We start from the raw sequence: 14,794 nt of genomic DNA on the forward strand, positions 1-14,794 counted from the left end.
ATACACTATGTAAGGGATGGCCGATAAAGCACATTCCGAATTTAAAATGTAGCACTGTTTAAATGAAATGATTCAATTTATAATCTACTTCATTAAACTTAGTAGTCCGACATTACTTTTCTGAAAATGTAAAAAACTCGTGTAAAACTTTACAAACAAAGTTGTTATTAAATTTAGCAACCATTTAAACCACAAATGGCGTTTTAAGTAACTAAAACTCAAAGTAAAGCTATAAAAAAGACTTTTTGAACATTTCAAACAAAAGTTTATTCTTAAAGGTTTAAAGCAGGGTTTTCCAAACTCATTTACTAAATTTCTCCCCTTACAGAAGTTTAAAAAATTCGCCCCCTATGATTTTTCAAAGTTTTTTTTTGAGTACGTACATTTAAGCAAAAAAAGTTATACTCGAATAGTATTTCGGTCAAAAACTTCTTATGCACGCACTTTTGGGTTGTGTTCAAAGTAATTTACAGGGCTTGATAAATAATTTACGTTTATTTTATTATAAGCCCAGTAAAGATTAGTAAAATACTTTATTTTTAAAAATCTATGTATAATCTGTACTCAATGTTGTTTAAATATGAACTGTTTGGAAACTAATAAAACGTTCAGGTTAGTTGTAGTCAACTTTTGTAATCAACAAGTCATTATTACTAATAAATCCTTTTTAGTGTCGACTTGGTAAAAATTTGTACTTACTAGCTGCATAATTTAAATGATTTTAATTTAAAAAACTAACATATAAAAATATTTTAAAAGTCTAGCGAAATTCTAATGAATTGATTTACTGTTATTGTTATCTAGGAAGTACTATTGTGAACTAAAATCCAAATTGAAGGCGTACTTTAAAATATTAGGTATCAAAAACTAAATTTTATTTGTTTTGCACAATTAGTTTTTAAGTTACTTATCGGGCCAAATTAGACTGAATCTAAACCGTACGTTATCCATCTAAAATCTTAACGAAATCTGAAATTAAATTATCTCTTATATAACGAATTTCGGACATTTTGAAGTGAATGCTTAGTAGCTTATTTAAAATGCACAATATACTTAAATAATTTTATAAATAGGCATATTCTAAAATTTTCTTAATCTTTAATTTAATTTTTAGATTAAAAAAATACAGAGGACTGAACAGCTTTATTACACATAATGAAATAAATATTAAAACGTCATTGCTAAACTAGTTTGAGGAAGTTTGACCGACTGGTTGATTATCTCACATGAAAATTGCTTTTATCGATAGCTTCTATTAATCGTTATTGTGATGAATTTTCTCGTGACATCTTAATTGTAAGTTTTAAAGTATTTAACTAAAGACTAGAAACACGCAACTAAAGGTTACTAAATAAATTATTAAAATAACTTGATTTTTTTTAAATTAAATTTTACAAGCGAGGCAAAAAATTTATTACTTTAAAAAATGGTAAAAACAGTCATAATTTCAGTTAAATTCATATAAATAAGTGAAACTATGAAAAAAATATATATGTTTTCTCAAGTATAATACTATTATAATACTCAATTTTGACTTACTAAAAAAGCTCTGTAAAGCGATTAATTTTTATTAAAAGCTGTAAATTAGAAGCCATGACTTTTAACTAAATCAATTCAAAAAATCACACTTTTTATTTTTTAACAAACAAAACACATAATTAAGTATTAACTTAACATGAAAGCTATAAAGTTTAAACTATAAAGCTTCAAATATATTGAATAAGATTTAATGTTTATGATGAAGTTTCAAAGATGACACAGATGATCACAAAGATGACACAGAAGATCACAAAGATGACACAGAAGATCACAAAGATGACACAGAAGATCCCTGAAGAACTTTCATGATCTCCCCTTGGGGTTGGAGCTGATTTAGCATCAGTTCTGTAAAACCTTTGCCGACCACCACTGCCTTGTGGTTGCTTTTGGCTAAGCAAAGGCTTCGGGAGTAAACCCTGAGGAAAAATCAGACATGGTAAAGTCTTAAACACGGGGGTAGAGGAAACTCCGAAGAACTGTACTTCTATTCCTCTAGGAGATGCAAAACTCTGATCAAAAAGCCGTAGTCGGAGCCACGTAGGCGGTCTGACTTTGTATTCAATGTCATTCCGGCAGCTCCTGGACAATGATGAATCTTGGCTGTATCAGCTTTGCTGTTTCGCTGAGCTCTTCTCACTGTGGAGAGTGAGATCCTGCTGCATAGGCAACAGCTGGAATCTCAATGTTATGCCCTGGCTTTGTGCTTGGAGAGGTTTACTCAAGCTTCGCGAAGACACAACACGGAATACGGCAATTACCGGTGATAAGCCTAACCCTGTTTGGCGTAAGGATGGGCGCCAGGGGTCGTATTCGTCGGTAGAAGGAATTTTTTAGTTCCACTGAATAACCACCGCCTGCCTTAAGCTGAGCAGCCCTCAGCCAATAAGGTGTTGTTCCGCCACAGTTTACTTTCCTCATTGGGTGAATGGGGATAGCTTTAAGTGAAAAGTAAACTGAAACTATGTCACCTGACAAACATAAACGTAAAAAGAGACCCACTCTTAAACTTGGAAGCTGGAACGTTCGTACCATGACTACTGGTATGACCCCGAAAACATAAATGATGCATGAAAAACTGCTATTATAAATAACGAACTTCTTCGTCTTAAAGTTGATATTGCAGCTCTTCAAGAAACGCGCCTTGCTGGTCAAGGTTCAATTAAAGAAAAAATTTTTACTTTCTTCTGGTTTGGTAAGTCTGTTGAAGAACGTAAAGAATATGGTGTTGGTTTTGCTGTCAAGAATACACTCTTACAACTCGTAGAAGTCGGTGACGGAAACGAACGTATTGCTACTCTACGTTTACACACCAAAAAAGGAACAGCGACCCTTATTAGTGTATATGCGCATACGCTATACACTGACGAGCAAATTAATGATACTTTTTATGAAAAGTTAAATCTCGTAGTGAATAAATTGCCAAAAAATGACCAACTTGTTATTCTGGAAGATTTTAATGCAAGAGTTGGATCTAATCACGATTCTTGAGCTCCCTGTCTAGGACATTTTGGTTTTGGAAGAATAAATTCTAATGGTCAACGCCTTTTAGAATTTTGTCATAAACAGAACCTCTGTGTTACCAATTCATTTTTTAAAACTAAATGGCAGCATAAAGTGTCTTGGAGACATCCCCGTTCTAAAAACTGGCTCCAATTAGACCTTATCTTAGTTAGACGCCATCGTATTAACGATGTTCTGTTAACTAGATCATATCAAAGCGCAGACTGCAACAGCGATCATTCTTTGGTCTGCTATAAAATGCACATCTCAAAAAAGTTCATGCATAATTCAAACAATTTAGCTCGTAAAGTTCGACTAAATGTAGGTGCAATGCGGGACAAGGAAAATATCAAAAAGTTCTCAACTCTGATGCCATCTGTCTCTTCGTCGGACACATCTGCTTCTGAGTCTTGGTCTAGGATCGAAAAAAGTATATATCAGAATGCCTTTGATACTTTTGGAAAGAACAAACATGCCAACAAAGACTGGTTCGAAGAAAATATTAATATTTTATCTCCTATTTTAAAGAAAAAGCGACAGGCTAATGTTGATTATCAACGTGACCCAAGTAACACGTGTCTTAATAGACTTCGTGAAGCCAAAAAATTTTTTCGGAGGGCAGCTAGAAAATGTGCTACTGAGTTTTAATTAAAGGCTAGTGCCCGTATTCAGGCTGCTGCTGACAGAGGAGATACCAAATCAGTCTACGAAGGAATAAGAAAAGCAGTTGGACCAACAAAGAGGTCAAAATCACCTTTGTTATCTGAGACTGGTGAAATCTTACACAGTAGGAATGAACAGTAGAGTAGATGGGTTCAACACCTTTTCCTTCTGTATTCTACACAGAATATTGTTACTAATGATGCACTTAACCGAATGGATAGTCTACCAATGTTGGATGACCTGGATAGCGTACCAACTACTGATGAACTCAGTAAAGCCATTGATATGATGGCTTCGTGGAAAGCTCCAGGTAGTGACGGCATACCAGCGGACTTGGTCCGCAATTGTAAGTCAAGCTTGTTACCTCATTTACATGATATTTTAGCCAAATGTTGGAGAGAAGGTATAGTGCCATAAGACATGCGTGATGCTAAGATCATAGTCTTATATAAAAACAAGGGTTCCAGATCGGACTACAATAGTTACAGGGAAATTTCTCTTCTTGCGATTGCTGGTAAAGTTTTAGCAAGAGTGGTTCTTCCTCGTATTCAGAAGCTGGCTGAAAGAGTATATCCTGAGTCTCAATGTGGATTTAGGTCTAAAAGATCTACCACCGACATGATTTTTTCTGTACGTCAGTTACAAGATAAATGTAATGAGCAGAACATGCCTTTGTACATCGCTTTCATTGACCTCACTAAAGCCTTTGACTTGGTAAGTAGAGAAGGACTATATGCTATACTGCTGAAAATTGGATGTCCTCCAAAATTATTCAATATTGTGAAGTCTTTTCATACAAACACAAGGGCAACCATTCAATATGATGGTAGTGTATCTCATTTATTTGAAATCAAAAGTGGGGTAAAGCAAGGCTGCGTACTTGCTCCAATTAGTTTTGGAATCTTTTTTTCGATGCTATTAAAGAATGCTTTTAATTCGTTAACTACTGGAATCAAGCTTCATACAAGAACTGACGGACACCTTTTCAACCGTTCAAATCTAAGAGCTAAGCGAAATCTGAAGAAAGTCACCATACGTGATCTTTTATTTCTGACGATGCTGCACTCGTGGCTCACTCTGCCCAAGACCTGCAGACACTGCTAAATCAGTTTTCTTCGGCATGCTCGGATTTCGGCTTACTATAAGCCTTAAGAAGACTAAAATTCTAAGTCAAGGAACAAATATTTTACCATCAATCAAGATCAATTGTAAGGATATCGAGAATGTAGATAATTTTGTATACCTTGGCTCAAATGTTGCGTCAAACGCATCATTGGACAAAGAAATAAATAGTCGCATTGGCAAAGCATCAGACACTTTCGCTCGCTTGACTGCAAGAGTTTGGGATAACCAAAAGCTAAGCATTCGAACAAAGCCTAACGTTTACCGTTCCTGTGTCTGCAGTACTCTGCTTCACGGTAGCGAGACATGGACGTTACCTAGCGTACAGGAGAAAAAAATCAATACCTTCCACCTACGATGCCTTCGTCGCATCCTCGGAATTACATGGCAGCAAAAGATCACCAATGAGGAAGTATTAAGACGTACTGGTCTTACCACTATGTACTTTACCCTCAGTCAGCGCAGGCTTCGCTGGCTCGGTCATATCCTGAGAATGAATACTGAGCGGATCCCAAAATTTCTATTGTATGGCGAGTTGGTCGTTGGCAAACGAAACCGAGGACGTTCAAAATTACGTTTTAAGGATGTATGCAAGCGCGACCTAAAAAGCTTGAACATTGGAACTGATAATTGGGAGTTGCTTGCAAATGACCGTGCCAAATGGAGATCAACTATACACAAAAGACTGCAAGAAAGAGAAAAGGAATATTTTAGAAAAACGAAGAAGAAGATGAAGAAATAAGAAGCAGAATGAATTTAATTGTTTTTTTTTTTTTTAAACATGTAATTTTTTTTCTTTTTCTTCTCTGTGCACAACACGCATAGCCGATCTCGGCTGATAGCGGGCCTTATTATTATTATTAATAACATGAAAGCTAATTTTTTTTTATCTTTAAGAGATTCTTCAATGACAATATCAAGTTTAGTTAATAGATTGATTTTAGTTAATGCTTTTAACATTGGTATAAAAACATTTATTTGTTTTAACATGGTAGTTAAATTATAATTGAAATAAAGAAAAAAACCAGTTTATATAAATAATTTAAACTTGTATTAATTTAATCTTTATGAAACGTTTAGATGTTCTTTTCTATGCTACTGCCAGCGATTGATTAAATAAGTTGAGCTGAACGTCTTGGCTGAGCATTTTAATACCAAAGCTAAAGGTGTTAATACTGGAATATAACTGTGAATAAGCTTACTTAAGTATTAAGTAAGCAGGAAGATTTGTTTTAGAATAAAGTCTTAAGTAAACTTTTAAAGTCTAATCAAACGATACTAAAGCAGTAGCTTAAAAACAAATTATTCAATCTAGTACAGAACAAATGTCACTATAAAATAGAATTAAAATAACTAAAGTAAAAATTGAGTTGTATTTTTTAATTAATAGAAAAATATAACTGATAATATTTTACTAATGTAGCAGAAATAAATATAAAAATATAAATATAAACAAAAGAGACTTAAAAACATTACAATGTTATAGTTAATTAAATGATCCAAAACTGAATACTCATAAACAAAACTGGTGCCACTAAATACTTTCTCCATATGTTAGACATACTTTGAACTAATAAACAAACTTGTTTTCGCTGAATTAAAATATATTGACTGGAGAACGATCGGGATCCATTTTATTTACATTTACTATTACTTTGATATATAAGACACAGCTAAAAAGTTTGAATGTTTAAAATTTAAATGTTAGTAATCGCTTGCTGACGTAACTTTTAAAAGAACACAATAGCTAATCTACTAATAATATTCATGAAGAAATAAATTTCTATATAAAAAACATATGAATTAAATTGTAATTTAAATGTCAACAAATGTTGAGTAAACTTTTAATTTTACTAGTGACTTTTCTAAATAGAAAAGAAATTGTAACTAAAATTATGTTGAGTTGGGTTTTATTAAACTTTACAACACTTATAGCTTCATACGATAGGTAGTATGATTCATTAACATAATTTGGTCTGATTTTATTTTAAATTAAGTTGTTTTAAATTGATCGAAAAACTTGAACTTTCCTAGCCAAACTACATGCTAAGTTTAGTAGTTTTATATAAAATATTCGAGGTACTAAAAACTCATCTGCAACTTTGCCAGTTACAGATATCCGTTTTTTTATCTTCTCTTTGTAAACTTTAAATCTAGTGTTAAATACTTGTTTATAATATCTCGAGTTCGAATAACAGTTTGTTAGTTTACAAAGTAAAAAAAAAACATATAATGTATCGTGATGAAAATATATTCAATTTTACTGTTTCTTTTATATTTCTTAAGATAGAACTGTTTCATGATTTGGTTTTATACATTAATAAAGTAACAAATACTCGTTACTAAAATTATAATCATATTTTTAAGATTTACACATTGGTATTTTGTTTTCTAGTTTCTCAAAAGAAGCTACTTGTGCAAATTCTAGTTTTTAAATTAGTCTATAATACTTTATAAACAAACAAACAAAAATAAACTAGTAAAGTCTTTATTTTACTTTAAGTATTTAGATAGAAACAACTTAGAAGTTCTTTTTATGTCTAGAAATATTAAAATCAACTAGAAACAAAGTTTTTTTCAGAATACACTTGGTACATGTTTTATGTATAGAAAAAAGTCAGAGAGATAGTTTAAACAATTTTAGTACTTTAAAAAGTAATTTTAGATTATAAGTCCAACTTAACTAGTTCGAAGTTTAAAAACTTGATCTTGAAGTAGTATTATAATTTTATTAAACTTCTAATGTCATTTACTGTTTTGTAGTATATTATTGCGCTGTAGTATATTATTAATTATTAACAATAACTTAAAACTTTCTCAAAAACAAATCGAAAATAAATCTAACAACACTCTAACTATGTTTTTTTTTGTAAATTTACAAAAAATGGTTTCATTATTGTGTATTTTTATAAAAGAAGTTTTACTGTTTAATGTATACTAATATACAACAAGGTTGATTTTTACTTACTATATGGCAGTCTTAACAAACATGTAGTATTTAAATATGATAACTTTTTATAAAAACATCGCGTAAAAATAATAATTGTTTACATATACTGTAGAGTTATAAACATCTAAAGTTTAAGAGTATTTAGCTTTGAATGGTGGAAACGGAAACCTATTTCTATTGTCTTGATGTATATAATGTTATTTAATTATTTCTTGTCAATAAAAGAACATTTAACTATTTGTTTTTAGTTTTCTTATAATCCTAAAAAGAAAACAAGTAAATGTAAATAGAAGAACAGTTTTAGAAATAATTAGCTTATTTACTTTTACTATTTTTAGTATGTAGAAAAAATTACAAACAATACATAAATTTTATTTTAATAAATTGTCAAAGTCATTATTGTCGTTTTTTACAACAAAACAAGTCTAATTTTACTTTGAGAACAATAAAAAAAGAATTGGTATAAAAATTACTTCTAGTCTGCGAACGTTATGTATAATACAGACTAGTTAATTGATATCTAAAAGTAACTGAATATATTTGCTATTAGGTAATTAAGAAAGTTTTTTATTACTTCTCAAAATTTTTGTAAAGACTTTCTTTGTGTTTAATGAAAGAGTAGTATGCTTTTTTAAGTTACTTAATAATATACTGGTTAGTATTGTTTTCGTGTGATCGATAGTTATTTTGATGTTTCAAATTAATCAAGCAATAGAAAATAGTGTATATTCAAAATTTTGCTACAACTAAACAAACTAAAACTTATTAAATTACTTTAAACCATATATCTTAAGATACATTTCGTTATACTTATAGTGTTAACTATATAATTAAGACAAATTAAACAAAACTAATTATGTAATTTATTCACATGAAAGTTTTAGATAATAGTTTGAAACGTTTTATAGTTTTAAAACTAACTCTCTTTAAAGATAGCTATATATTTTATACTTAAGCTGGTTTATTGAAGTGTAAAAATAAATCAACCAATTTAAAAATGTTTATTTGAATACTTTTATTATAAACACTACGCTTGAAAATAAGTAAAATATACTTTAAAAATTGTACCTAAATAAAAATTTTTTTTTGACAATTTAAACATAGTTTAATTTTTAAATTTTTAACGAATTTTAAGGCAAGTTATAGTATTTAAATTAGTAGAATAAGTTTAATTTAACATTATTTAGTAAATAGATCTTGACAAGTTATCAAAAGATTTTTAGTCACGTTTTGACGTCATCTTAAAATTAACACAAATATTTAGAATAAGCTACTTATTAATACAATACAACCTTTTTTAGGTAATGTCTTTTGTTTTTTAGAAAGTTTATAAGTTAACATTTCAGATTTGTTTTAAAGAAAACAAAATCATTTGTACTACATATGTGGCGTATGACTCGACTATATCCATTAAACAGTAACCGTGGTATACAATTTGACAATCAAAAGGTATTTTTGTATACCAAGTCCTTAGATTAAACTCTTTAATGCTACTTCTATTGTTAACAAAACAGTAAAATTAAATATTTCCCTATTTTTGGCTAATTTTAGTTCAAATTCAATTTTTAGTTACATATTATTGCATGAATACTTCTTTTTTTTAAATACAAAACATCGAAAACTAATTTAGACTTTCATTAATTCTTGATACAAAAAAAACAATGAAACAAAAACTACACCTCGTGACTTTGTTTAGAAAATTATTGTTTTTTTTTTCGATGACTGAAAGCTCTTTTCTCTCGAAGTCATGAGTATCCGTATAAATCTAAATTAAAAACATTCTGAAAATTAAAATTATACCACAAATTGTTTTTTAAATGAAAATAAAATATAGTTTTTAGATAAAACTATTCGATCAATAAATGTTTTAACTGAACTTGGAATGAAAAAAGGTTTTAATTAAAAAAACTAAAATATGAACAACTTAGCAAAATGTTGTTACCTTTAAACAAATTATATTTTATCTGTTGAAAGAGAGCTAGAATCTAGAAAATTATTTTTTCATTTAAGAAGTAGTACAGCGAAAATACTTTCTTAGCCATTTGAACATCTAAGTTTTTGTTTAGTTTTATTGATAACAGTTTATATGTCAACGAAATTTTGACTAGCCTTAAAATCAATATCATTAGTTATTTTAACAATTTTGCTAGAATAAGATTTTTTGTAATCTTTTTGGTTATAGTTTAATTAATTATTATGACTTTACAAAATCATAATTAATTTTGTCTGAGACTTTTATTTTATGTAAATGTTATAATATTAGAACAAATTAGATGTTGATTATAAAACTTTACTAACTTATTATGTGAATTAAAACAGAAAAGCTTCCAGTTTTTACTGTGTTAATTAGCTAGCATAGCAATCAGTAATTAAGAGGCAGTAAAAGACTTCCTTTCTGTTTGATAACTGTCGATCGCTTTATCTTTTATTTAAAAACTACTTTAATGTAAGTTTAAGTTTATAGTAACAAGTTTTTAAACAAAAATATACCTAGAAACTATAATACAAAAAAGCGCATTTTGTGTTTGTTTTTTAATTTAACTAGAATATATGAGAAAAACAAAATCAAAAAATAAAAATAAAAAGTAATGCTCGAAAAAATTTTTAACTACACTTCTTTTGTGCAACTAAATGTCATTGACTAAGGTGAAACTTAAAGAAGCTGAAATTATTTTTATTAAAATTTTTTCTCAAAATATTTTTGGATTGAAAGATTTATAAATCATGTTTCTTAAAACGTGTCGAAAAAATAAATTAAAATAATTTGATAGTAAACGAAATTAAACATTAGAAAATAGTAAACTGATAAGATAAATAAATAGTTTAACTCTTAAGAAATTATTTTGGCATGTATATCATTTTTTTTTATTTTAGACTGCAAAATCTTCTGCCCAAGTTTAAAATTAGTATTAGTCAGTTTAACTACCATTATTATTTAATTAGTACCTGTTTTGAACTATTAGGTGATGTAAGTAAAGTTAAAAAGCGCAAAACCAAAATTACAATTAACTTAATATATAAATAACTTAGTTCTGAATGATAATATTTTTTATAAAATTCTGTTAAACAATCTTCAACAAAACTTTACTGTTATTTTTTGGCAGTAGCGTCTTTCTCACCCTAAAATTTATTACTAGTCAGCCTTTTGGTAATTTTCAAATTAACGTAAATGAAACAACTAAGACTGGTAAAAAAACCCAATTATAAAAAAATGCAATACTGTATGGAAAATATTTAAAAGTTAATAAAATGTTAGTTAACTTTTGTATTAGTCGGTTAAAACAACAATATTCATTTTTAATTACTTATTTAACATTAAGAGAACTATTTTACTATTGAAAGTTTGAAAGTCTATTTTTTGGTCAAAAAAACCTAAAGCAGCGATTCTTAATAAGGGGTAGATCCATCCTAGTTAGTAAATTCCATTTGTTCAAAGGTTAAATTTACTTTATTAGAAGTTATGCAAATTAATGTCAATAAACCGTCATTTTACTTTATAAGTTAGTTATTAACTTGTTTTTTATGTTAAATAAACTTGTTTAACTTTATGATTTTGATGTATAAAACTAAGCTTATAATTTAAATAACTTAATTTTTTCTTAAAATTAATCACTATTTTGTATATTGGAAGTAAATATGCTAACTATTTTCTAAAAAGAGGTTAAACGTGAAAAAACTTAAGAACTACTACTCAAAATTAAAACCTTATATTACAAATAAGGTTTCAAGATACTATTTTTAATTTTTATCTGTTCTTTAAGTTCAGCTTGAATTTAAATTAAACATATTATTTTGACGTTTTAGATGCAACCTTAATTTCACTTATATTATTGTTTTTAACTTATCAAATTTATTTTTAATTAGTATTTTGTAGTACTACAAACAGTAATAATCTTAGTACTTATTAATAACTTGATATTTCTTAGTATTTTTGGTTGAATATACCTAATTTATAACCAAATTTTTTTATGTTATTGTATTAACTCTTTAAAGAAATATCTTGAAAAAAAATAGTATTTTATATGGTTGAATTTGTAACAAATAAACTTCTGATAAATTTTTTTTTATCATTCTTAAAAAAAATTGAATTTTTTAAAAAACAATGGTATTAAATAAAACAATTTTTACATAATATAGTAAAATTATTGTATGATTTTACTACTGCAGCAAATTGTCATATAAATTTTTTAGTCCATTAACTTAGATTTGTAGGTATTCAGTTTACAATTTTACAACTAAGTTGCTTTATTACTATATACAAATAAAATGTTCACATCAAACTTATGAATTTTATAATCAATTTTCAATTAACTGCATAATAATGTTTTATTTTTTTTTTTAGAATCTTTTATTTATTACATTTTGACTTTATAGCAATCAAAAATATTATTTATACTAAATTTATCGTTTTTATTTTGTATTAACATAAAGAATAGTTCTTAAGTTTTGTCTACAACGTAAAATTTAAAATTAACAAGTTTAGTAAACACGATTTTTTTTCTAAATTTTTAATTCATAATTTTTAGGTCAACTAATTCTAAATGGGTTACAAAATATTTTTAAATTTTAAGATTAAACTTATACAGACTTAGTTTATAACTTTGTTATGTTTACATGTACCGTTAGCAAATACTTAATTTCAAACTTGACATTATTATCAAACAAGATTTTGATAAACTGGCAATTTAACACTAAACAGTTTTTAAGTCAAATATTGTGGCTAAAAATTTACCTTATACAATTAGTTCAAGCTGTAACCTCATTGAATTACATTTATCATCTTTAATTTTGTACCTTATAACAGAATTGTATGTACCAGAAATATTGGTAAATTAAATTTGTAAAAATAACTATAAACTGTAAAAGTAGTAAAAAAAACACAGTGTTTCTTTAACTGAAATTAATTTTAGTAAAACATATACCAAAGCCTACACAATTATTAAGCAACATTGATTAAAATTATCAAACAGTATTATAGTCTTATTAACGACACTTAACTGTAATAGACTCTATAAATATGTATAACAAATTGATGGGAACAGTAAATTTAGTTCCAATTTAATTCTTGTTTAAACTTTAAAGCTAGTTAATAAAACTTTTTTATCAATTTTGTCGCTTTCGATTAAACATAAAAGCAACAAAATTACTATAATAGAAATAGGTTCGAAACAGTAAATGTTTAAAATTTAAGACTCTTAAGCTAATAACTTGTAAAGAGTATACTGTTTTAATAATTTTTGTGTCTAAACTGTTTTCAAACCACCTTCTAGTCTAAAAAAACAATTTAAGTTTTTAAAGTTTTTCTCATTTACATTTTAAGACACGGATCAAATTAATCCAGAACAAAAGAAACATATAATTAAACTATATTGTTCTGATTTTTAAAATACTTTGAAGTAGAAACTTACATCACAACATACTTGTTAACCTAGTTAAATATCATTTTTTTTAACAAGTATTTTTAAATCACATCAAGTGTTTATTTACATGAACCAAATAAACCTTATAAATATTTAAATATTTGTTCTGATTTACTGATATATTTTATGAGTTTGTATATAGCTCTCTATCTTTTCTTTATATTTTAAATACAATTGCTTTTAAAATTAAAAAAGTAGCGTATTTTATTACTCTGAATTATTTAAAAAGAGACCTAAGAATTTTTTGTTAATATTTACTTTGGGTTATTTTAAAAAGTAGCTAATAAAAATAGTAGAGTTTATTTCGTTTTCAATAACTTTATTATAAATCATATATTTTACAGTTAATAAATTATACCGCTAAGTAACGTTTTTGTGTGTCTTAATAACTACTTGATATTTTAATTCAACAAAGCAACTTAAATAGTTTGAGTAAAAATTTTGCAACAAGTCTTTTATAAGTGTGCTATCAAACTTCAAACTGCAAGTTAAAGCTAATTGTTTAAGACAATTTTTTTCTAAAGATAGATAATTGAATGATGATAAAGAAGTTATGAAAAACCAACGAAAATTAACAACCTTAAAGTAACGTCAAGGAATGAAGAAAAGCTAAAAATTGTTTGTAGTATATTCACTAAAAAAAGCATCCAAGAACTTTAAATGTAGAAAAAGCTAAAAAAAACTCTCATTAATTGTATTTAGCTAAAAATAAGAAACGAGCAAAAACTTTATTCTTAATTATGTAATAATAATTTGTAATACTTCGGAACGCTTATTTATAAGATGTAGTCTGTTTGATTTTAAGGTATAAATATGTTATTGAACTGTATATTTAAAGTAATTTAATGTTTATAGTTTTGTATTTTGTCTATATATTTATTTTCATTTCTATGTTCTTAAGTTTGTTAATATAATACAAACTTAATCTTCTTTTAAATTAATGATCTTAATACTTTCAAATCATTATCTAGCCTATTACTCCTTAAATAAACTACGTATTTTTAGTTTCATTATAGTTATTTTTTATGTTTGTGATTAGAAGGGTTATTCATACCAATTCGATCATCAGATCAAAAGCTTTTTGTAGACTGAGACCGGTTTCGTCCTTATTAGGACTCATCAGTCAGTTTTTTTGAAAAATTTTTTGGTTTTGACTAACTGATGAGTCAAACTTAGGACTAAACCGGTCTGAGTCTACCGAAAGTTTACGGTCTGATGAGCGAATTGGTGAATTGGTATGATCAGCCCGACTGATAAACTTGAGCTTGTCTTACGACATACGAAATTCCAGTCATCTGCTTTGCTGACTTTCGCCGATGTTTTTGTTGGTTTAAATTTTTTGTGTCAAGAATTTGTTTTAATTTTATACAATTTAACAATGTAGATTCACAGTCAACATTGTGTTGTCTTTTAAACTTATATAGATGCTATTTTTTACATTTTTAAAAAGTTGATGGATTTGTACTAAAGTATGTAGCATATGTTCGCAATGTTTTATTTATACGTTTAAAAAGAATAAATAAAAATGTTGTTGCTCGGAAAAAGTGCTATTATATTATTTAATAGTTCGTCTAATAGTTTAAAGCTGTTCAGTTAGGAA

The 14,794-nt window shown here is 27.4% G+C and overlaps 1 protein-coding gene across 1 annotated transcript; it reads left to right on the plus strand.

Moving 5' to 3' along the window:
* The first annotated feature begins 2,500 nt into the window (after nucleotides 1-2,500).
* LOC145845875 (protein CFDP2-like) lies at nucleotides 2,501-3,027 on the plus strand. Its single transcript, XM_082952890.1, has 2 exons — nucleotides 2,501-2,579; nucleotides 2,651-3,027. The coding sequence occupies exons 1-2, from the start codon at nucleotides 2,501-2,503 to the stop codon at nucleotides 3,025-3,027; spliced, it is 456 nt and encodes a 151-aa protein (XP_082809016.1).
* The last annotated feature ends 11,767 nt before the right edge of the window (nucleotides 3,028-14,794 follow it).

This window comes from Thalia democratica, unplaced genomic scaffold, assembly GCF_965202585.1.
Source record: "Thalia democratica unplaced genomic scaffold, ktThaDemo2.hap1.1 HAP1_SCAFFOLD_179, whole genome shotgun sequence".
NCBI classification, from domain to species: Eukaryota; Metazoa; Chordata; class Thaliacea; order Salpida; family Salpidae; genus Thalia; species Thalia democratica.

Coding starts and splice junctions, on each gene's coding strand:
- LOC145845875 (XM_082952890.1), top strand. CDS start 2,501: ATGTCACCTGACAAACATAAACGTAAAAAGAGACCCACTCTTAAACTT. Junction 2,580..2,650: donor CGTTCGTACCATGACTACTG/GTATGACCCCGA, acceptor TTCGTCTTAAAG/TTGATATTGCAGCTCTTCAA.